We start from the raw sequence: 22,479 nt of genomic DNA, 5'->3' as shown, positions 1-22,479 counted from the left end.
GGCGAATCACCTGAGATCAGGAGTTCCAGACCATCCTGGCCAAGATGGAGAAACCCTGTCTCTACTAAAACTACAAAAATTAGCTGGGCGTCGTGGCGTGCGCCTGTAATTCCAGCCACTCAGGGGGCTGAGGCATGAGAATCGCTTGAACCTGGGAGGCAGAGGTTGCAGTGAGCCAAGGTCACACCACTGCACTCCAGCCTGGGCGACAGAGCAAGACTCTGTCTCAAAAAAAAAAAAAAGAGAAAATGTGGGGAAATGTCATTTTGCTAGCAAGCAGACCCAGTCCTCTATTTTACTTGGTCAAAGCTGCTGAGCTGGACAGGGAAGAGACCCTGGAGGCAGGAACAAACTGTGGCTGGTGCTAAGCCAGGCCGCCTGCAGACACCAGAGTGTACCGAAGAACGGGCGAGCCCCGGGTCATGCTGAGGTCAGCTTCAGCCTCCCCTCAAGGGGCGCACAACCAGATCCAGGGCCAGGGGAGTACTTCCAGAATGAAGGGGCTCAGTGTGGCACTGTGCCCATGTGGGTGTGCATATGTGTGTCTGCTGAAACTCACTCCCCTAACACAAACATACTTGGTTTTGAAATTGGCTTATTTGTGCCAATAGCAGGCTCCTCGCAAAAGAGACGTGACCTTCTAGTGGCTGAGGGCCCACTGCAGGAAGTGCAGAGTGACACACTAAGCCGGCCCCCACAACCCGGGCTCATGATTTCACCAATTTGTAACTGGACCCTGCTGCGTCTTCCTGGAGAAAGGCCAAACTGAATCAAGTGTCAGGAGAAATAAAGAAAAAAGAGCCTCGGACCGCCCTTTGAGTTTCCTTGCCTTCACACACAGGTATCTCCGAAGTCTCTTTGTAGCTAAACTACTTGATTGAGTAACTTAAATTGGAATCTTAAAATTCAGGTTTGGCCAGGGGCGGTGGCACATGCCTGCAATCCCAGGACTTTGGGAGGCCGAGGTGGGTGGATCACTGGAGGCCAGGGGTTCGAGACCAGCCTGGCCAACACGTGAAACTCTGTCTCTACTAAAAATATAAAAATTAGCCAGGTGTGGTGGTGGGTGCCTGTAATCCCAGCTACTCGGGAGGCTGAGGCAGGAGAATTACTTAAACCCAGGAGGCAGAGTTTGCAGTGAGCGGAGATCGTGCCACTGTACTCCAGCCTGGGTGACAGAGCAAGACTGTGTTTCAAAAAAAAAAAAAAATCATTTTTTTCCCCCCGAGACTGATTCTTGCTCATCACCTAGACTGGAGTACAGTGGCACAGTCATAGCTCACTGTAACCTCAAACTCTTGGGCTCCAGAGAGCCTCCTGCCTCAGCCTCCCAAGTAATCTGGGACCACAGGTGTGTGCCACCACACCCTGCTGGTCTCAAATGACCCTCCCACCTCAGCCTCCCAAAATGGTGGGATTATAGGCATGAGCTACTGGGCCTGACCACTAAACTGAGACTCTTTTTTTTTTTTTTTTTGAGACAGAGTCTTGCTCTGTCCCCCACGCTGGAGTGCAGTGGTGTGATCTCGGCTCACTGCAAGCTCCACCTCCCGGGTTCATGCCATTCTCCTGCCTCAGCCTCCCAAGTAGCTAGGACTACAGGTGCCCGCCACTAGGCCCGGCTAATTTTTTATATTTTTAATAGAGATGGGGTTTCACCGTGTTAGCCAGGATGGTCTCAATCTCCTGACTTCGTGATCTGCCTGCCTTGGCCTCCCAAAGTACTGGGATTACAGGCGTGAGCCACCGCCTGTAATCTTAAAAAATGTAATAGAAAATGAGTTACTTGGCCGGGCGTGGTAGCTCACGCCTGTAATCCCAGCACTTTGGGAGGCCGAGGTGGGCGGATCACCTGAGGTTAGGAGTTTGAGACCAGCCAGGTCAACAAGGCGAAACCTTGTCTCTACTGAAAATACAAAAATTAGCCAGGAATGGTGGTGGGCGCCTGTAATCCTAGCTGCTCGGGAGGCTGAGGCAGGAGAATAGCTTGAAGCCGGGAGGCAGAGATTGCAGTGAGCCGAGATCACGCCATTGCACTCCAGCCTGGGCAACAAAAGCGAAGCTGTGTCTCAGAAAAAAAAAAAAAAAGAAAAAATAGAAAATGAGTTACTTATGGATACTATTAAGAAAAGAAAACTGAATTCAAAAAGACATAAGAAGGAGCTTTCAACAGGTTGTCATTAAAGTCCTTGTATTTTCTCTGGAGAGAAGTACAGTAACACCCTACCTATTCACAAGCCACTTAACAAGCAAACGAGTACCTACCCATCTGAAACACAACAGGACCCTAAAACACAAATATTTCTGTTCAACTAAGTCATGTGACACAGAGCTTGCACTAAAGGATCCTGCACATGACTCAATAAAAAGATCCGTCTGCTCTTCTCTGGAAACACACTTAGCCTTCTTTTACAGTCTAGTCTAATAGCTTTGGTATCTGGTTTCAGAACCCAAATCAAATGAGAAGAGGCAGGGTAATGTTGGAGGCAGGCACACAGATAGTATTGATAAAGAGTATGGCCGGGTGCGGGGGCTCAGGCCTGTAATCCCAGGACTTTGGGAGGCCGAGGCGGGTGGACCACTAGAGGTCAGGAGTTCGAGACCAGCCTGGCCAACATGGAGAAACCCCATCTCTACTAAAAATACAAAAATTAGCTGGGCGTGGTGGCATGTGCCTGTAATCCCAGCTACTCAGGAGGCAGAGGCAGGAGAATCACTTGAATGAACCCAGGAGGTGGAGGTTGTAGGGAGCCAAGATCACACCATTACACTCCAGCCTGGACAACAAGAGCAAAACTCAAAACTCCGTCTCAAAAAAAAAAAAAAAAAGAGTGTGTGACAGGCCAGGCGCAGTGGCTCACTTCTGTAATCCCGGCACTTTGGGAGGCCGAGGCAGGAGGATTGCTTGAGCCCAGGAGTTCCAGATTAGCCTGAGCAACATGATGAGATCCCAGCTCTACTAAAAATAAATAAATAAATAAATAAATAAGTAAATAAAAAAGAACAAGTGATAGTGGAGACAGAAAAACCATAAAGAAGATGCAAGAACTCAAAGAGCAGTCAGCTCTGGCCAACTGCTGGAGCTTCCCCAAGCACCTAGCAGGGGACAGACTCCCCATCGCTATCACCCCTCAGTAACATAATGGCTGTTAACGAAGGTGAGTGGGATTGCATGTACAATCAGGATAGCTCCCAGTTAGGTGATAAGTAGCAAAAAAAAAAAAAACCCAGCAAATTAAGAAATGTATATATAATATGAGCTTATTTCAGATAAAATAATTATATATAGACTTACACAAAGATACCTAAATACATATGTACACTGACGTACATAGATGTCTACGTACAGACACACACACATAAAAGCAACACATAGGTGTTGTTTATGTAAGTCAGAAAAAGATATTTAAACACGGGTACCAGAAACAAGGTTGCCTTGGTACAAGGGAGGATACAGGCCCCAACAAGGCAGAGCTCAGCCACCCTGCTGAGGACTCAGGGGTCTTCCCAGATGTGCTCAGCAAGTTCTTCCAAATCTCATCCAGGTCCTGGATACAATCAATACATGGAACCCAGCTGGGATCCGGTGTCCAGGAAAACATGGATTAAGGGAAGGAGCTAACGAGGAGTTTGGAAGAAGCAGAGGAGTGGCAAAAATGTAGCTGTCCCCCTCTGCGTTGGCCAGAGAAGACACACCAACCAGGGCACCCCCCACCCCCAGGCTGTACTATCAGGGGTGCCTCGGGGACCCCCTCCAGGTGTCCCCCAGCCAGCAAGATCCATCCTGCATCAGAGGCTCATGTTCCACACTCACCAAGTGTCCTTCTGATTACAAGTATGGTTTCTCAGGCAGGTACCCAAGGACCAGGATGGGGGTGCCTCAGCCAGGTGCTGAGAAGTGTCAGGAATGAGAATAACTCCATGGCCGCTCACGTCAGCTGACAAGTTACAGTCCTTCAGAGCTTCCTCATGACTGATCCTGACAACAGGAGAGGCACATGGGTATCATTCCCTGAGTATTCACGGTTTCAGAAGGACCTATTCCCCATCACCTGCAGGCACCTGGGCTGGTGAACCAGACAGATAAGCTCCCACTCTCAAGATGCTCAAGTCCTCCTGGGTACTGAGGAGGAGAACTTGGAGCTAAGCGGCTCAGCATCTTGCCTGAGGGCTCAGAACCACTCAGGGGCAAGGGCAGAGCCAAGACAAGCATACACATCTTCTGAGCCTCAGCCTGACCCAAGTACCATCCCCACTCACGGAGGCTCCTGTATGTGAACAGGTTGGAGTCCTCACTTGCAAATCAGTCTCTGGTAGGTCCGGCAGCTGCCATATCCCAGAGCAGCCTTACCTCCAGGGGAACGAATCGCCAGAGTTTCTGCATCTAGATCCATAGCAGCCCATGGGGGCAGCCAGCCAGGCCCTCCACCCTGTTCTTTTGGCCCTTTCGCTCATATAAACAAGGAGGGGGTGTCTCACATGTCCATGCCATGCCATCCCAGCTGCAAAGGCCTGAGATTCTTGGAACCCACAGGGAGTGACATGGGAAGGCTGTCACATGGAGGTTCTCCCAGACCTCTGCAGGAGAGTCAGGTCAACCCGAATTCTGTTACTCTCATTAATCACATCCTGGGCAAAGGGAAACACTATCATAGGGCCAACGGGAGACTGAGAGGGTGACAGTCTCAGGGTAGAGTGTTGCAAAGATGAGGCCATAAGATTCAGAGCAGGAGCAGCTCTGGCCTTGGAATCCTGGCTCCTAAGCCCCCACCCCCTGGTTGTTCTTGGTTTGTTTGTTTTTTATTTTTATTTTTTGAAACAGAGTCTCACTCTCACCCAGGCTGGAGTGCAGTGGTGCAATCTTGGCTTACTGCAACCTCCACCTCCCAGGTTCAAGTGATTCTCATCCCTCAGCCACCCGAGTAGCTGGGATTACAGGCACGCGCCACCACGCCCATCTAATTTTTTGTATTTTTGGTAGAGATGGAGTTTTGCCATCTCAGCCAGGCTGGTCTCGAACTCCTGGCCTCAAGCGACCCACCCACCTTGGCCTCCGAAAGAGCCAGGATTACAGACATGAGCTTAGGAGCCACCACGCCCGACCTGGCTCCTAAGCTCTTTATGTCAAATGTATCTTCACCTAACCTGTCTCTGTGTCTTTGAACCTGCCTGCCCCGAGTCTCTGCCTCTTGTATATCTACCTTTCTTTCTCCACGCCATGCCCCCTTACTTTTCTCCTCATCTGGTCAAAATGAGGAAAGGTGTATTTGGAGGCTGCCCTGCTGACGAGAATCCCGCATTTTCCATCAATAATTAAAGCTCACGTATTTTGATTTTATAACTCGTCATTTAGTTTTGCCTTAAAAGCAGTACTTCAACACCTTGCAAATATGGGGAAAGGATCTGAAGGCTCTTAGTGCACAGGACAATCACACCCCTGCATTCATCTCTTGGTAATGTTTCACTCCGTGGAAACCCATTACTGTGTCCTGCTGAGAAGTCATTGTTTTTAACAAATACAGACACACCTTACATGCAGTTTTCAAACCAGTTGGCTAAATCCCAAGCAACTCAGAAAGTGTGGTGAGCTCCTGGTAGGAGCCAAGCAGCTGGAATTTTAATCAGGCATCACGCCCTCCCTGCCATGGATAACACGCACCTGAATTAGGCCTTCAGAGACCTGAAGCTTTGCCCAATTCAGACAGAACCTGTGTCCAGAGTAGGTTTCATGTTTGGTCTACTTCACTCATCCAAAAGCTGATGGTTCTCAGGGTCCTGCCCAGAGTAGCTGCTCAACAAATACCTCCCACAGCGCTCCTCCCTCATCAGAAAGGCAAACTCCCCAGAGTTCTTTCCCTGCTCTGCTAAATATGGCAACCTGTGGTCTACTGTGTGTCTCAACCAGTCTCAATCACGATTTGGCACATACAAATAAAGTGCGCAAACCCAGATGTGGGATGGAGAAGCTGCAACGGCTTAGTAGAAAGCCTGAAAATCTAGAAATTTCTAAAAGCGTATTTTCTACCACAGTCTGCAAGCAGTGCAATAAAGCAGCACAATCACGAGAAGAAAGACTTGAATCTTTGGTTCCTTTCTCCTAACCTCTTTACATGATAAAAAAAAGAAAAAAAAAAAAAAAAGAATAGCTGGTAAACAGCACACTAATTGTAGGGAATAAGTATTGTTCAATGCCTTGAAAATGTGCTTTTCCTGCTTCCGATGTTTTCACACCATTCTCTCATACATAATGCAGCATCCTCAACTCAGTCTTTAACCCACTTATTAAAAATTCTGAAATGATAAAGTCTAAATTAAAGCACTTTCTTCACATATTAATATATGAATTATACGATTCTGACATCTCGTAGAAGAAAACAGCACCACAGCCATCAAACATGAGCATCAACTGATCTGGTTCCAAATTCATGCGAGGTGAGTAACTTTGGAGAGGTTACTTAACACCCCTGGGCCTCAGTTTCTTTGTCTATGCAATGGGCAATAGAAGGTAGTAGATGGGTTGCTTTCAGAGCTGAGTTTATATTTGTAAAGCATCTCACACAATGCCAGGCACTTAGAAGATATTGACTGGCTTCAGTCCTTAAAGTGTTAAAATTCTACAGTCAAAATTATCGCATCTTTCTTTCACCTTAACACAATAAAGAAACATGAACCACGGCCACGCTCCCAGGAGCCAGGGGACAGCTGTACCAATGATTCCTGAGTTTACAGAGCTATGCAAAAAGAATGTGATTTTCTTGCTCTTCCCACACATCCCACAATGCCCTGTACAGCATACACGCACAGACACATACTGCTAAAGTGGCTGTGGGCAAGGGATTGTAAAACTTAGCAATAAATTTCACGTGAATATTCACTGAATTAATTCACAGCCACTCAAGAGAGATACTGTCATCAGCCAAACAGAAGAAGGGCTGCCTGGCACTGTTTGTTCTAGGCGCTAGGATGCCTTAAAATTTCTCCCTCTTGGCCGGGCGTGGTGGCTCATGCCTGTAATCCCAGCACTTTGGGAGGCTGAGGTGGGTGGATAACCTGAGGTCAGGAGTTCAAGACCAGCCTGGGCAACATGGTGAAACCCTGCCTCTACCAAAAATACAAAAATTAGCTGGGCATGGGGGCGCGTGCCTGTAATCCCAGCTGAGGCAGGAGAGGCTGAGGCAGGAGGCTGAGACAGGAGAATTGCTTAAGCCTGGGAGGCGGAGGTTGCAGTGAGTTGAGATTGTGCCACTGCACTCCATGCAGCCTGGGCGACAGAGCAAGACTCCTTCTCAAAAAAAAAAAAAAGAAAAAAAAATTCTTCCTCTTGCACTCCCTGGGAAGGGAGACTTCTCAAAGCTAAGACATGAAGAGTGAAAAAGGAGTCAGTCATTAGAACTGGGGGGAAGAAAGTTTCAGGCAGGGAGAACAAAAAGATGAAGAGCCCTGAGGTAGGAAGGGGAAGGAGGGTGGCAGGTACAAGGAATGGGCTTCAGGCCACTTAAGAAAACAAAGTGGGCAAGGAGAAGGAAGTCTGCCAGGAGACCCAAGAGGAGGGTAACAATGACAATCACCTGGCCTCGTTGAGACCCATGAGGAGTCTGAAAGTCACTGAGGGTTACTCAGGGAAAGGACTCGCCCTGAGTTGCTGGTTTTTTTGGAGACACCGTCTCACTCTGTTGCCCAGGCTGGAGTGCGGTGGCGCAATCATGGCTCACTGCAGCCTCGACCTCTTGGGCTCAAGTGATCCTTCCAACCTCAGCCTCCTGAGTAGCTGGGACCACAGATACATGCCACTACTCCCGGCTATGTATTTTTTTAATTTTTTGTAGAGATGGTGGCTCCCTATGTTGCCCAGGCTGGTCTCAAACTACCGAACTCAAGCGATCCTTCCACCTCAGCCTCCCAAATAACTAGGACTACAGGTGTGAGCCACCACATCTGGCTAATTTTTTAAAAACATTTTTTGCAGAGACAGGAGCTCCCAGTGTTTCCCAGGCTGGTCTCAAACTTCTGGGCTCAAGCGATCCTCCTGCCTCGGCCTCCTAAAGTGCTGGGATTACAGGCATGAGCCCCCAGGCCTGGCCGCTGAGTTGTTTTCAGAAGGCCATTTGACAACTGTGAGCAGGAGCAGGAGTGAAAGCAGAAGGGTATGGAGCTTGCTCGCCACCAAGGTGAGAAGCGGCCGGGTTTGAGTCACGTGTAAAAGTAGGGGTTAGCCCGGGCACGGTGGCTCACGCCTGTAATCCCAGCACTTTGGGAGCCAAGGCGGGCAGATCAGCAGGTCAGGGATCGAGACCATCCTGGCTAACATGGTGAAATCCTGTCGGTACTAAAAATACAAAAAATTAGCCAGGCGTGGTGGCGGGTGCCTGTAGTCCCAGCTACTCAGGAGGCCGAGGCAGGAGAATGGCGTGAACCTAGGAGGAAGAGCGTGCAATGAACCGAGATCGCGCCACTGTACTCCTACCAGGGCAACAGAGCGAGACTCCATCTAAAAAAAAAAAAAAAAAAAAAAAAAAGTAGGGGTTACAGTGAAGGGCATCAAGGAAAGATCTGATCTGAGATCCCAACCTGTACTTTTGGAAAGTTTTGGCTAAAAAAAAGCATTGCTTTTTACTTGCACTATAATTGATACCAGGAAGATAATAGCTTTTTCTTAATTCTCAGAAATTCTGAATCTTTTATATACTGGTTGATTGAAGAGTAACAAAAATGTCAGAGCCATAATCAGTGGTTTAAATATGACAAGGCAGATAAGTAATCTCAGATTTCAATTACATATCAGACCTCTAATGAGCAGATACAATTTCCCACATCACATAAGCATCAGTGTCTCAAGGTTAAGAGTTAAAATAGATGCTCAGACCTGACCTTCTTGCCAACGAACTACTCAATTTCATGATGAAAGAAATAGGATAAGGTATTGAATCTGACAACAGTCACCTGGCTTTTCCTCTTCATCACGACTTTCAGACCTCTGACTTACAAACATGCTTCAGCGTTCTGTAACTTTCATGGCAAGGTGTTAAAGAGCAGCTTTGTGCTTTGTTTTCTCAAATCTCCTTCATCAAAGGCTCCAAGTTCTCCATTATCTGAACGTTCCTGCTACTTGAAAGTCACACTTCCGGTTTCACTTGGAATTTTAATATGTTGCATTAAAAAAAAAAAAAAAAAGTAGGGGTTTATCCTGTGTTTTGTTGAGACAGGGTCTCGCTCTGCCCAGCCTGGAGTGCAGTGGCCTGATCACCGCTCACTGCAGCCTCACACTTTAAGGCTCAAGTGATCCTCCCACCTCAGCCTCCCGAGTAGCTGGGACTACAGGCACAGCCCATGGCTAATTTTTTGTAATTTTAGTAGAGACAAAGTTTCACCATGTTGGCCAGACTAATCCCAAACTCCTGGCCTTAAGTGATCCACCTGTCTTGGCCTCCCAAAATGCTGGGATTACAGGCGTGAGCCACTGCACCTGACCCTTTATCCTGTTTTCTTAACTCAGCACAGGATGCGCTGATCCAGCATCAGAAATAAGGAAGAATTGGCCAGGTGCGGTGGCTCATGCCTGTAACCCAGCACTTTGGGAGGCCGAGGATGGCGGATCACCTGAGGTCGGGAGTTTGAGAGCAGCCTGGCCAACATGGGGAAACCTTGCCTCTACTAAAAATACAAAAATTAGCCACGCGTGGTGGCGTGTGCCTGTGATCTCAGATACTAGGGAGGCTGAGGCAGGAGAATCGCTTGAACCTGGGAGGTGGAGGTTGCAGTGAACCAAGATTGCGACACTGGACTCCAGCCTGGGTGACAAGAGCAAGACTCCGTCTCAGGACAGGACAGGACAGGACAGAACAGGACAGGAAAGGAAAGGAAAAAACCCTTATAAAAGAGGCCATAGAGAGACCCCTCACTCCTGCTGCCATGCAAGGACACAGCAAGAAGGTGCTATGAGCCAGAAAGCAGGCTCTGGCCATAAGCCAAATCTAACTTCATCTAAGACTTTCCAGCCTATGAAACTGTTAGAAATAAATTTATGTTATTTATAAGTCACTCAATTTATGGGATTTTGTTGTAGCAGCCCAAAAAGTCTAAGATGTCCAGAGGTGGCCTCAGCCATCCTATCATTGTATATCAAACGCTGTCCATCTTTGATCTTGGCAGATTTGCTTCCTGACACCAGAACCCAGGGTTAAACCCAGGGTTTAGGGGCCTCCCAGAGGCATGAAATACTGCCCCTTCGCCTCCTCAGTGAATCTGGGGCGTGTTGTTCTACCCAGGATCTGGAGCTTCTAGCAGGGACCATGGCAGTTCTGGAAGGGCCGTGCTCAAGTTTTGCCCCTGTACACCTCTGAAATCCACACTCCCAATTCTTTCTGCGACAGAATAATGCTGTTTGTTTGCGATCACAGATCACAGCCCCAGAGGCTTGGGCCTTATCTCCTCCCCAGCTTCATTCTCCTGCTGCTCAGAAAACCTTTCACCTCTGAGCCATCCACTCCCTGGGCCATCATTTTATTTATTTTAGAGACAGGTCTCACTATGTTACCCAGGCTGGAATGCAGTGGCTATTCACAGGTACAATCATTGTGCCCTGTAGCCTTGAACTCCTAGGCTCAAGTGACCCTCCTGCCTCAGCCTCCCAAGCAGCTGGGATTACAGGTTCGTGCCATCATCTCTGCAACTCCGTCCTCCCATCATTATAATTTTTAAAAGGCCCTGTGCACAATCATCTCATTGTTTTTCAAACTGCATCTTCCAAATGCAGTTGACTTGCTCCCTGTTCCAGCCTCCCTCCACTGCTCCTTCCAAAATGAGAATGGTTTATCTGAAATTCTTAAATTCCTACCGCCCTCCTTTTCTGTGCTGGGCTCAGGACATACCACCCCAAAATATAACTGTAGGAGACCAGAATACACCACCCCAAACTATGCTTGTCATATCTGGGGCTGGTTATTCTGAGAAACTGCAGACACAGGAGTAGCTCTGAAAAGCCGTCCGTTTGTAAAACACATTGATATCCATCAAGAAAATCTACATTAGTAAAGTATCTCTATTAGGACAGGGGCTGCTCCAGGCAACTGTGATGAACCAAGAGATTTTATAGGTATAACAAGACCACATTTACTCACCCTACACTTCCTCCCCTCACCCCTCCATAAGTTGTCTCCACCACCCACCAGAAGCCCCAGGCCCCTCTTCCTTTCTGTGGCTCAGGGTGCTATATAAGCTTCCCTCTTCTGACCCTTCTTTTGAGTCTCATATTTTGTGGGACTCCCAGCAGTACACACATAATTACTGCGTTTTTTTCTCCTGTTAAGCTATTGTATGTCCATTTAATTTGTAGCCCAGTCAAAGAAGCTAGGGGGGCGGAGGAAGCCAGTTTTCCATCTCCTACATTTGCTGACTTGCTGTGACTAATCTCATTCAAATTCTGGCTTCCTAGGGCCACATCAGGCCTTTCAGCAGCTTGAATCTGCATGGTTCTCTACAAGGCCACACATTTTACAGAGAAAAAAAAATCTATTTTTGTCTACACATATGATGTGACTCTTTCTCTTTAGCTAGGATGAGCTGTGAGCACTGGCATGAGTCCCCTAGTCCCTCACAGAACAAAAGCCAGCCTATTTCAAACAACTCCCCTGTGGGAGCCTCTGATGCACAAAACCACTGTCTATCCGGGCGCAAGAGCCAAAGTTCTTTATTGATCAGGGAGGACCTGAAGGGAGAATTTCAGGAATGCCAATTTCCAAACAATCCTAAATGACAAAGCCAGCCTCTTCTAAGAATAAGGACCCATATATTAAAAGAGCCAGACCTCTGAGTTTACAAATGTGAAAACTCAGAATGAAAGTCAACTTGAGTAGCACCCAATCTTCATCGCAGCCACCATTCTGCCACTTTGGCCTTTTCTCTCTTACAACTTGACTACTCCAATTTCATCTTCACAGACATATATATATATACACACACACACATACGTGTGTGTGTGTGTGTATTTTTTGAGACAAAGTTTCGCTCTGTTGTTCAGGCTCGAGTGCAGTGGTGCAAACACGACTCACTGCAGCCTCAACTCCTGGGTTCAAGTGATCCTCCCACCTCAGCCTCCCAAGCAGCTGTGACTATAGGCGTGCGCCACCACACCCAGCTAATTTTTGTACTTTTTGAAACAGGGTTTTGCCATGTTGTCATGCTGGTCATGTTGCATGGGCTGGTCTCTAACTCCTGAGCTCAAGCAATCTGCCTGCCTCAGCCTCCCAAAGTGCTGGGATTACAAGTGTTGAGCTACCGTACCCGGCCCATCTTCTAAAATTTTTGACCAATAAAATATTACCTTTGGATAGTGAGAAGATATTTCCCTGGGTCCCTGAGTTGTAGACAATTCAGACAGTCTCCAGGAAAGTCTGTACCTGGTCACCCCTATACCTTCGGTTCCTTTCCTCTTACTCTGTCAGGCATTTAAGCTCTGAATTTTTGAAAGCATAGTCACATTTGAAGAAGTGGAAGAAAAACAGTATCCAGAAAAATAAAAATTCACATAATTTTGAGCCTACATTGAGAAATGCAACATGTGAACCCAAGGAGTGAGCACAAAGAACAGAAACAGCATTCTGGACAGAACGGGGCTCAGCAGGCTTGTTTCTGAAGGTTAGTGCGGGCATGAAGGGGTTTCCTTGTTGTCACAAACAGTTCAGGAGTGATAACTAATGTATCCTTTCCCATATTAACCAATGTATCCTTTCCCACATTAACTAATGTATCCTTTCCCATATTAACCAATGTATCCTTTCCCACATTAACCAATGTATCCTTTCCCACATTAACCAATGTATCCTTTCCCATATTAACCAATGTATCCTTTCCCATATTAACTAATGTATCCTTTCCCACATTAACTAATGTATCCTTTCCCATATTAACCAATGTATCCTTTCCCATATTAACTAATGTATATTTTCCCACAATGCATCAGTGTTTCAGTGTTTTTCTTCACCAAAAATTATGCTGTATTTAAAATACAAAACCGGGCCAGGTGCAGTGACTCATGCCTGTAATCCCAGCACTTTGGGAGGCCAAGGCAGGAGAACTGTTTGACCTCCGGAGCTGGAGACCAGCCTGGGCAACATGGCAGAAACCCCATCTCTATAAAAAATACATAAATTAGCCAGGCGTATCCCAGCTACGAGGGAGGCTGAGATGGGAGGATCATCTGAGCCTGGGGAGGCTGATGCAGCAGTGAGCCATGACTGCCACTGCACTCCAGCCTGGGCAACAGAGTAAGACTCTGTCTCAAAATAAGTAAATAAAATTTAAAAATAAATGAAACCCACAGTGATCTCCTTTTCATGGGGAATCTAAAATAAAGCCAAACTCATAGAAACAGAGAGTAGAATGCTGTTTACCAGAGGCTAGGACATGGGGGAGAGATGTTGGTCAAAGGCACAAAATTTCAGTCAGCTAAGAGAAATTAGTTCAACTACCAGTTAGTTCAACAGTTACACTAAGTACAGCTTAGTGACTATATCTAGTCAATAACAATGTGCTATATACTTGAAAATTGCTAAGAGTAGATTTTAAGTGTATTCTACACACACAAAAAGTAGGGGAAGTAATACACTAATTAGCTTGATTTAGCCATTCTACAATGGAATTTTTATTTGTCAACTAAAAAACACAGAAGCACAGTGTTTCACGAATGTTTTATGCACCAATTCTTCTCCTGGTTCCCTAAACACTTATGTATTCTCTTTACCTACAGAATTATTTAGCAACAGAGAGGGAGATAGGGTATTAATTTCATTTCACTGACATCACAAATGAGGCCCTGAATGCCAGTCGTGTCAAGCCCATGGAGTCTGAGTGGGCACTGTCATGTGTCCAGAAACCTAGGGCAGGTCTGCGCTGAGCAAGTGCCATTGCCCGCTAGCTATTTTTCTGGGAGGTATTGCCAAAGCGCTGCACTGTTCTTAACAGCAGAGCTTGCTGGCTAGGGCTGATCTGGGCAGGCTCTATCTTGGCAGTGCTGGCTGAGTTTACCAGGCACACCCTCAGCCTCCAGGCCACCTGTCTTGTTGGTCCAGGTAAAATATGCAGGTCACAGATATGGACTGATAGTCGCACCCACTGGAAAAACAATGAGGAAACAGAGAAACTACAATCAGGACAAAGAACCCTTGGACAGTCCACCAAGCCCCGTGGCATGACCAGGACAACAGGGATAGTCCCATCCCACAAAGGCAGAGAGAAAGGAGGCGCCGGGCAGAAGAGCTCCGCTGGCTTCGGCCTAGGCTTGGCTTGGCTCAGCCCAGCCCAGCCTAGCCCACTTCCCTGTCTATGGGAGCAGGTGGCTGCTGGCCTCAGGTCATGGAGCCTGGAACGTGCATGGGGCTGAGGGTAAGAGCTGTGCCCCAGAGAGGCGGCTGGCATTCATGGTGTGTGCTCCATAGCAGGCTCAGCCACGCTCTTCCCTTATCTGTTACCAGAAAGGCTGGGCAGGAAGGGCATGGAGAAGGAAGACCTCTGGCTCCTGAAGTCCTGCTTCCCCTCATCTCACAGGGCAAGCGAAGGACCACCTTCCACAGACACGCATTCCCTTCTTGCCTAGTACTCTTCCCCACTGACCCCAGGGCCATCAGCAGCAGGGCTCCTAGGAACACAGTGCCACGTATGACCACACTCCTCCAGCCCCTTGCCTCTCCTGTGTCTCGTGTCACTTCTCTTAGGCTGTGCCCTGGCATGTAAAGATGCTCGCGACAAGTGCCAGACCTGGAAGTCGCCCCAGGAGCAGGTTGCCTCCCATGGCCTCCCCAGTTAGGGCAGGAGACTGAGCTGAGCTATCAAGGGGCATTTGTGGACCAAGCCAAAGCCCACAGCGTAGAGCCCGGCTCTCCTTTCAGGGCCCTCACCTCCCCAGCCTGGCTCTGGGAAGTCCCCTAGCAGCTGGAAGCCAGTATGTCTGTCAAGAAGGCTGCAGAGAGGACGAGGCAGCCCCAGGAAACCACAAGAGTAAGTCAGCTGTTCTAGATCAAAGGTGATTCGAAAACCCAAAAACTCTGATGCTTTGGGCTTTTTGGGGTTTTCTGGGGTGAGGAGGGCCCATTTTTCTAAAGCCATGCTAGCAATTACCCCTGGAGGAATCCCACCTGTCAGGCACAGGCGATATATGCCCTCTTTTCTCTAAGTCAGTTTGAATTGGGTTTTTTTTCTACTTGCAACCAAAGGTACCCAAGCTGAGGCCACAGGCAAAGCCCGTCTGAGGATGTTCTGGGTGCAGCTCTGCCCAGAAACACCTCTTTTGGCCCCAGGCTCCTGGTCACAAGCCTTCACCTGCTCACACAAACTCCACCAGTCACTGGTTTGGGGGTCCAAACGCAGCGCTCTCACGCAGGGGCCAGAATGCCAAAGGGACGGCCTGCCCCTCACCCCCTGCCCTCCCCGGCTGCCTCTCGCTCACCCTCTGTGCACTCCTGGCTTTTCCTCCTGCCACAAGAGCCTGGTGCTGTGAGGGATGTTCCCCACTCCCCCAGCAGCCCCGCGCCCCAGGACGGCATCTTAGGGCCATTCATGAAAGGCAATGGGCAGTCACAGGATCCTCTTCTGAAAGAGGCTCAGCTGGGAAGTTCCATGCAGGGTCTAAATGTGCGCAGATGTTCTCCCTAAAGTAAAGCCAATAAAGCCAACCTCTCCCGCCTTCTTCCTGGAGGGAAAATACTTCCAGACCACTGTAGGCACCTCCCTTTAATGCAGAACAATGAACAATGTGCAGCTTCCACCAGGGGCCTGGATAAGTGGCACAGAGGAGCCACCGTGAGAGGCTGGAGCCCCTTGGATGTGGCTGTTTCTCAAGTACAGAGACCCAGATCTGAGCCCCATGAAGGGTGGTGCTGGCACAGGACTGCAGCAGCAAACTCAGCTCCTCCTGGGTGGGCAGCAACAACAGACTGTGCCCTCCCGGCCTGATTCTCTCCCCAGCAGCAGCCGGAGAGCAGCCCCGGTATTTTCTAAATGTCAAGCTTCAACCTAGACCAATAGCATGCTGTAACCATGAGTCAAAACATAACATTAAGAGCCAGCAGTCACGGGTCATATCCCTGCAGCCTTGAGTACAATCTAGCTCATCTCTAGGGCTCTACATTTAGGCTTGGATGGTTTTAACTCAGGCCAGTCTCAACAGGTGTCGGGTACCGAGAGCCCATACATTTGTCCAACCACCTCTGGGCTTGCTGGGCCTCAGGAGGGGTCAGCTTTCTCTGAAGATGGCTACAACTATTTTCCATTGGGCTAAACACAGTAAACACCCACCCTCCTTGGAACCGACCTCTAGAACATCCCTGAGGAGCTACATGGAGACAGAAAAGAAAAAAATACTTCAAAGCAAAGATACATGGAAGCGCCTGGGCCAAGGGCCCAACGAGGCTCGTTTTTATTCCCAAATTAACCATCCACTGCATTTCCTCACGAGAGAAAGGATTTGCAATCTAAGCTGTTTCACCACGTGGGAAGAGGCCTCTGATCTGAATTTACCAAATGATACGTCCACCTACAAACATTTTCTTTTAGCGCATTGAAAGTTGAAGGGAAAAGATTAAAATGACTACCTGACTTACTTTGAATAATGACTAGCCAGAAAGACCTAAGTGATATTTCACAAATGATGTGCTGGGGGATTTAAAGCCTCTGTTATTTCTAAAATCCTGATGTTTCCAGTTCTAACACCCACAGACTCTGGAACTCCACAAACACCTTGGAGTAAGTGAAGCTGGAATGTTGATGGTAAACTTGGCCCAGCAGCTGGCCTGAGTTCCCGGCCCCATAAGGACACAGAGCCACTGTGACTGCCTGACAGCAGGGCTCTGGGAAACCCTGAGCAGAGGAGCCACCCCACCCTGCCTCCATCCCCCTACCTCGGCCTCCACTGCTCTGCCCAGAGCCCAAGGCTTCTGTTTCAGGCAAGAAGAGCTGCATCCATCCACTTCCATTTAAGGAGAAAGTAGAGGAAAAGGCAAAAGCAGAAACTCAGAGGAAACAAGACCTTCTGAATAAGGAGGCAGACAGGTACAAAACCTGCGGGGAGGCCTACCACCCCCACTGGATTTATTGCACACCCACGGGATGTACTGTACAAAAGACCCACCTTCCTTTGTACAAGACCCACTGCTTTCCTTTGTAAAGGCTAAGAATGCAGGAACAAAGGTAATCTATTGCTCACGGCCACATGCCAGCCTCCTCACAAGCCCTGCAGCGCTTGCAGCAGACTCCTGGTCTACCCAGCCGGCAACTTCCTTGGGTGGAAGGAGATAAAGGCAGGAAAAAAACAGACCAGCCAAGGGATGGAGCAGAAGACGCCCACTGAGGGGAGTGGATGGAGCGTGCTAAGTCTCTGAGGCCAGACAGCGTTGTGTGTTCAAAGAAGTGACAGGCGACCAGAGTCCTGGTGAACATCAGGCGAGGGGAGGAGGGGCGGGAGCCAGGTGGCAGGGCCTGGAGGCGCTAGCAAGGGGTTTGGATTTTAGACTAAAAGCAACGGGAAGCAGATACAGGTTTTAACCATGGAAGTCCAAGGATGTGGACTGTTCTAGAAAAAAGGGAGGTGAGGGAAAAGTGAAGATAAGACTTAATTACCACGGTCAGGCACAGTGGCTCACGCTTGTGATCCCAGCACTTTGGGAGGCTGAGGAGGGCAGATCATTTGAGGTCAGGAGTTCAAGGCCAGCCTGGCCAACATGGTGAAACCCCATCTCTACTAAAAATACAAAATTAAAACACCGTCTCTACTAAAAATACAAAAATTAGCTGGGCACAGTGGCGTGCGCCTGTATTTCCAGCTACTTGGGAGGCCGAGGCAGGAGAATTGCTTGAACCCGGGAGACGAAGGCTGTAGTATGGCCGAAATCATGCCACTTCACTCCAGCCTAGGGGACAGAGTGAGACTCCGGCTCAAAAAAAAAAAAAAGACTTGATCATCAGGTTTCCGGTTTGAGCACCTGGGTGAATAAGATTCCAGGTGTTGAGATGAGGAAGAGCGGGGTGGGGCTGGGTTTGTTTAAAATGTACATTTGTTTTTGTTTTTGAGAGGAAGATGGTCATCAGAGTTCTACATTGGACATGTTGAGCCTGAGCTATCCAGGAGAAATCCAAGAGGAGATATGAAGTAAACAATTGAACTGAGGCTGGGTACAGTGGCTCACGCCTGTAATCCTAGCACTTTGGAAGGCCAAGGCAGGAGGATCACTTGAGCCCAGGAGTTCAAGACCAGCCTTGGGCAATATAGGGAAGCCCTGTCTCTACAAAAACTTTAAAAATTAGCCAGGCATTGTGGCGTGCACCTGTATTCCCAGCTACTTGGCAGGCTGAGGCAGGAGCATCACTTGAGCCTGGGAGGTGAAGGATGCAGTGAGCCGTGATTGTGCCACTGTACTCCAGTCTGGGTGACAGAGTGAGACCCTGTCTCAAAAAAAAAAAAAAAAGGAAAATTACAGTGCTCAGATGAGAGGGAAGGATATAAATTGCGGCATTATCAGCACATATTATTTAAGTCCATCAGCATAAATGAGATGTCTTAGAGAGGGAGAGAACAGAAAACAAAAGACTGCCAGGCCAAAAGGGACATAAGTCTGAGCCCTGTACCAACCATCCGTATAACCAGGAATCAGCAAACTACAACCTACAGCCTGTTTTTAGAACTAAAACTTCACAGAACATGTTTTCACAGAACATGGATTTATATGTTGTCTCTGGCTGCTTTTGAACTGTAACAGCAGAGATGTTGCACAAAGACCGAATGGCCCGGAAAGCCTAAAATATGTACTATGAGGTCTTTTACGGAAGTTTGCTGACCCCTTAATTTAAACCATCTAGAGGACTCAGTTTCCTTATCTATAAAAGTCACCCACCTTGCAGGATTAAGGGATATAGTTATTTCTATAATGAAAAAAATCTAGCGCACAGACACGGCATACAAGAGTTTCTGCTGAATGGGAGCCTGCTCAGCGGGCTTTTCACTCCTGGTTTCAACACTGCAGCACCCAGCTCTGTTTCCATATTTGGCAATGGCGTTTAAATAGCACACACCTGCACTCCAGACACAACTGCTAAAGTGAATTTGTAAATATAAACAGAAATGTCATCTGAGCTACTGCTTCCAACACAGGATAGATATGTGTCAGCAGTTCTGACTCAGTCAATTCTTTGTAGCCAACCAGTCTCCCCTAAACCCCTGTCCAACCTGAAACAAAAGCATCAGTCCATGAACAATTGGTTTTCACAGAACAATCGCTTACAATGCCTAAGTCCTCACCATTAATCTTAAAGGGAAGAAACAGAATTGTTCAGCATCGCTTGCTTACCCCAGAACCCTGCCCTAGCTTGGGTAAATCCATTTGGCAAGAACAGCCAATCATGTTTCAGAATAAAGTTGTTTCCTAGGCAACCAAAAATCTAGCCACAGAAACAGGCTGTAGACAGTAGAAAGAAACACAGGGATGGGAATGGGAGGGTCGATGGAGAAGAGTGACCCAGAATCCACTGACCTTGATCTGATGTTTACCTGCAGTGCCACACTCAATCAGTATCCAAGTCCTAGCTGTTCACCCTATCCTCGACAGGGCACCCTGTCCCAGGGCCCCAGCCTGGCATGGCCCCTTGGATGATTGGTAGCTACCTGGAGGACCTCGGAATATATTTGCCTTCAGCCCACCTAAGAGAAAGCCTCCAGGCAAGTACCACAGAGAAGATAGTGAAGGCCCAGGATCCTTACGAACATGGGCACAGGGCCACTCTGGTGATATCTAGGAATAATGGCAGGGAAAAATGCACCTGAGCTTCCTTTGGGACTCAATCTCCCCCTCCCACTCTACAGATAATTTTGCAGCTTATTCTATTTTAGGGGAGAAAAAACTCTATTGTGTCCAACAGTAATAGTCAAAGTAAAATTTCCCTCCAGGAACTCAGAAACTGGCTGCAACCCACATTAGGAATGCTGTCATTTAAGCTAAAGGATTTAGCCAAGGGTTGTCCCAAGAAACAAAGCCTTGAAAAAGATCTATGGCTGGGTGTGCTGGCTCATGCCTGTGATCTCAACACTTTGGGAGGCTGAAGCGGATGGCTCACTTGAGCCCAGGAGTTCGAGACCAGCCTGGGCCACGTAGCAAGGCTCCGTCCCTACAAAAAAATTATTAAAAAAAAAAAAAAAATAGCTGGGCATGGTGATGTGTGCCTATAGTCCCAGCTACTTGAGAGGATGAGGTGGGAAAATCCCTTGATTCCAGAAGGTCGAGGCTGCAGTGAGCTGCGATCACACTGTTACATATGAGCCTGGGCAACAGAGTGAGACACTGTCTCAAAAAAAAAAAAAAAAGAAGAAGAAGAAGAAAAAAAAAGATCTAATGAGAGCTGAAGAAAGATTCCTGCGTGGAGCCCCAGCGGCTGTTCCTGGCCTTCTGAGTGACTGACAGGCCGGCAATTTCAGGCACAGGGCATTTCCACTTTAGCAGTTTTCTGGCACTTACGTCTTTCTTGGAGTCTTTACAGATGTGGCATCTCACCTCTGAAAACCCTGCAAGGCAGGAGGGGCAGGATCAGAGTCATCGGATTTTCTCTACAGCTCCCAAAGGTCAGGAACCACATGAGGGAAGGGACCAGAACCCCACTTCTAACCATAGGTGCGTGGAGAGCTCCAATCTCTCCACCTACTGCGGTGGTACCCGAGATCCTTCTTTTGCCTGGCCTCTCTCCAGCTACATCTGATCCCACCCACTTCTGAAATCTCAGCCAACTCATCAACTTCCCCAAAGTAGCTCCCAATCCAGTTTTCTTGTCTGTCTTGGCCAATGCCACTTCTTTCTCTTAGTTACCAGGGTATGAAACTTCCACTTTGTACTTGCCACTGTCTCTTCTCTTCCCTCCCCCAATCTCGTCCATCACAGAGCCTGTTGCTTCCTCCTCCATCACTTCTCTCTCATCCACCCTGGCCCCTCTACTTCGATCCATGGGTCTACAGAGGTATGGGTTTCCGTATTTGTGATTTGTTTTTCAGAGCCGAGGGACGTGCTCACTTTGAGAGTAGGGCAACAGTCGGGACAGGCTGACTTTGCCAACAGAACCACCACTTTTGGTCTCTGATGATAATGGCCCCCTGGGTGGTTTTCAGTGGCCAGGATGTGGGGATTTGGTGGAAGCTGAGGGAACCCCTAAAACAGATGTCTCCAACTACACAAAGGACAAAGTACCTAATGCTGCCTCACTTAGCAGAAGCCGCACCACATGGGGCTGCCACAGAAGCAAAGGATGAACAGCAGGTCTGATCGATAGCTGCAGACCACATTTACTCAAAGTACTTCCTGTCCATTCCTGTGTCTCCTACCATCCATACTGAGAAATCAGTGTTTTCTGTGGGAGAATTCTCCCTCCCCTTGCTACCCATGTTCTATTTAGAAACAAATGGCCACTATTTCTACAAGAACTTCTTTGCCAGATAGAAAGGAGCAGTCAGAGAAGTGGCCAGCTGTTTCTCATGGACAGGATGGAGGGAAAACTGAACCAGCTCATGGCTTCTCAAATTTTGAGATGCCTACAAATCACCTGGGCATCTTTACAAGTCCCTGGATGAAATGGAGATTCTGATTCAGCTGGTCTGGGGTGAGGTTTGAGGCTCTGCGTTTCTAGCAAGCCCCTTCGGGAAGGTGATGCTGTAGTGTGTGGCCCACCCTCGGAGTAGCAAGGAACTGGTCACCACTTGCACCTTCATCCTCAGGCTTCAATCCCCAGGCCCATGGGACTTCTGCTGCTCCAATCTTGATGCTCGAGTTCTCAAAAGGAGAGATACAAAACTCGCTCCCTCCCTACGCCAATGCACTCCTGCATAGAATGAAGCTGTCAGCTGGAGCTACAAAAGCTGCCCAAAGGCACCCCAAACCTGCAATTGGAAGGAAAGAAATCTTAAAGCCCCCCCCCAAAAAAAAAATCCTTCAGTCACTTCCAAATCCTCTATCTTTTGATTTCACTCTTACACCATGGCCCTCCTTAAGCCAGTCTTTCACAGGGAATCAGCAGAGAAAAAGGGAAACATTCACTCTAGATTCCGGTTGTCAGGAGCTGGACCCCGCAGCAGGTGCTCACCTTGTGTTTGTCACCATCCCTGCAGCCCTGACAGCATCATCTTACAATGTAACCTCTTTCCTGCCATGGACCCCACACTCTGTTGCTATCTTGTGTATTATTCGCATGCATGCATTTTTAGCTGCACGGAAATACATACTACCAAGAAAGACCTGCGTCTGGGCAGAAAAGAGGCACTCTCCGAATATATATTTTTAAAACCTCTAGACTGGAAAAGAGCACATCTGTAGTAGAAAAATAAGCCCCAGTTATTCAGAGAGCAGAGATGGGTTTTGAAGAGGACAGATGCTAGCAATGGCACTGGCCCCAAACACTTCCTCTCTCTCCATTTTTTTAGAACGAAAATGTTATGGGATGGAGGGTGGGATTTTGTGAATG

General features: G+C 48.1%; 1 protein-coding gene across 49 annotated transcripts in view; it reads right to left on the bottom strand.

Annotated features, from left to right (window-relative positions):
* The window catches only part of TACC2 (transforming acidic coiled-coil containing protein 2), a 264,869-nt gene that overhangs the window by 64,348 nt on the left and 178,042 nt on the right, over positions 1-22,479 (bottom strand). For 18 of the 49 annotated variants that reach the window (XM_077947661.1, XM_077947658.1, XM_077947673.1 and 15 more), the window contains one exon: positions 3,815-3,979. The exons of the other annotated variants lie outside the window; for them this stretch is intronic. In XM_077947661.1, the coding sequence (XP_077803787.1) occupies positions 3,815-3,979 (165 nt within the window). The remainder of the gene's footprint in view (positions 1-3,814; positions 3,980-22,479) is intronic. 49 annotated transcript variants of the gene reach the window in all.

Source organism: Macaca mulatta, chromosome 9 (genome assembly GCF_049350105.2).
Source record: "Macaca mulatta isolate MMU2019108-1 chromosome 9, T2T-MMU8v2.0, whole genome shotgun sequence".
In the NCBI taxonomy this organism is placed as follows: Eukaryota; Metazoa; Chordata; class Mammalia; order Primates; family Cercopithecidae; genus Macaca; species Macaca mulatta.
This window is presented reverse-complemented; position numbering and strand designations above follow the sequence as displayed.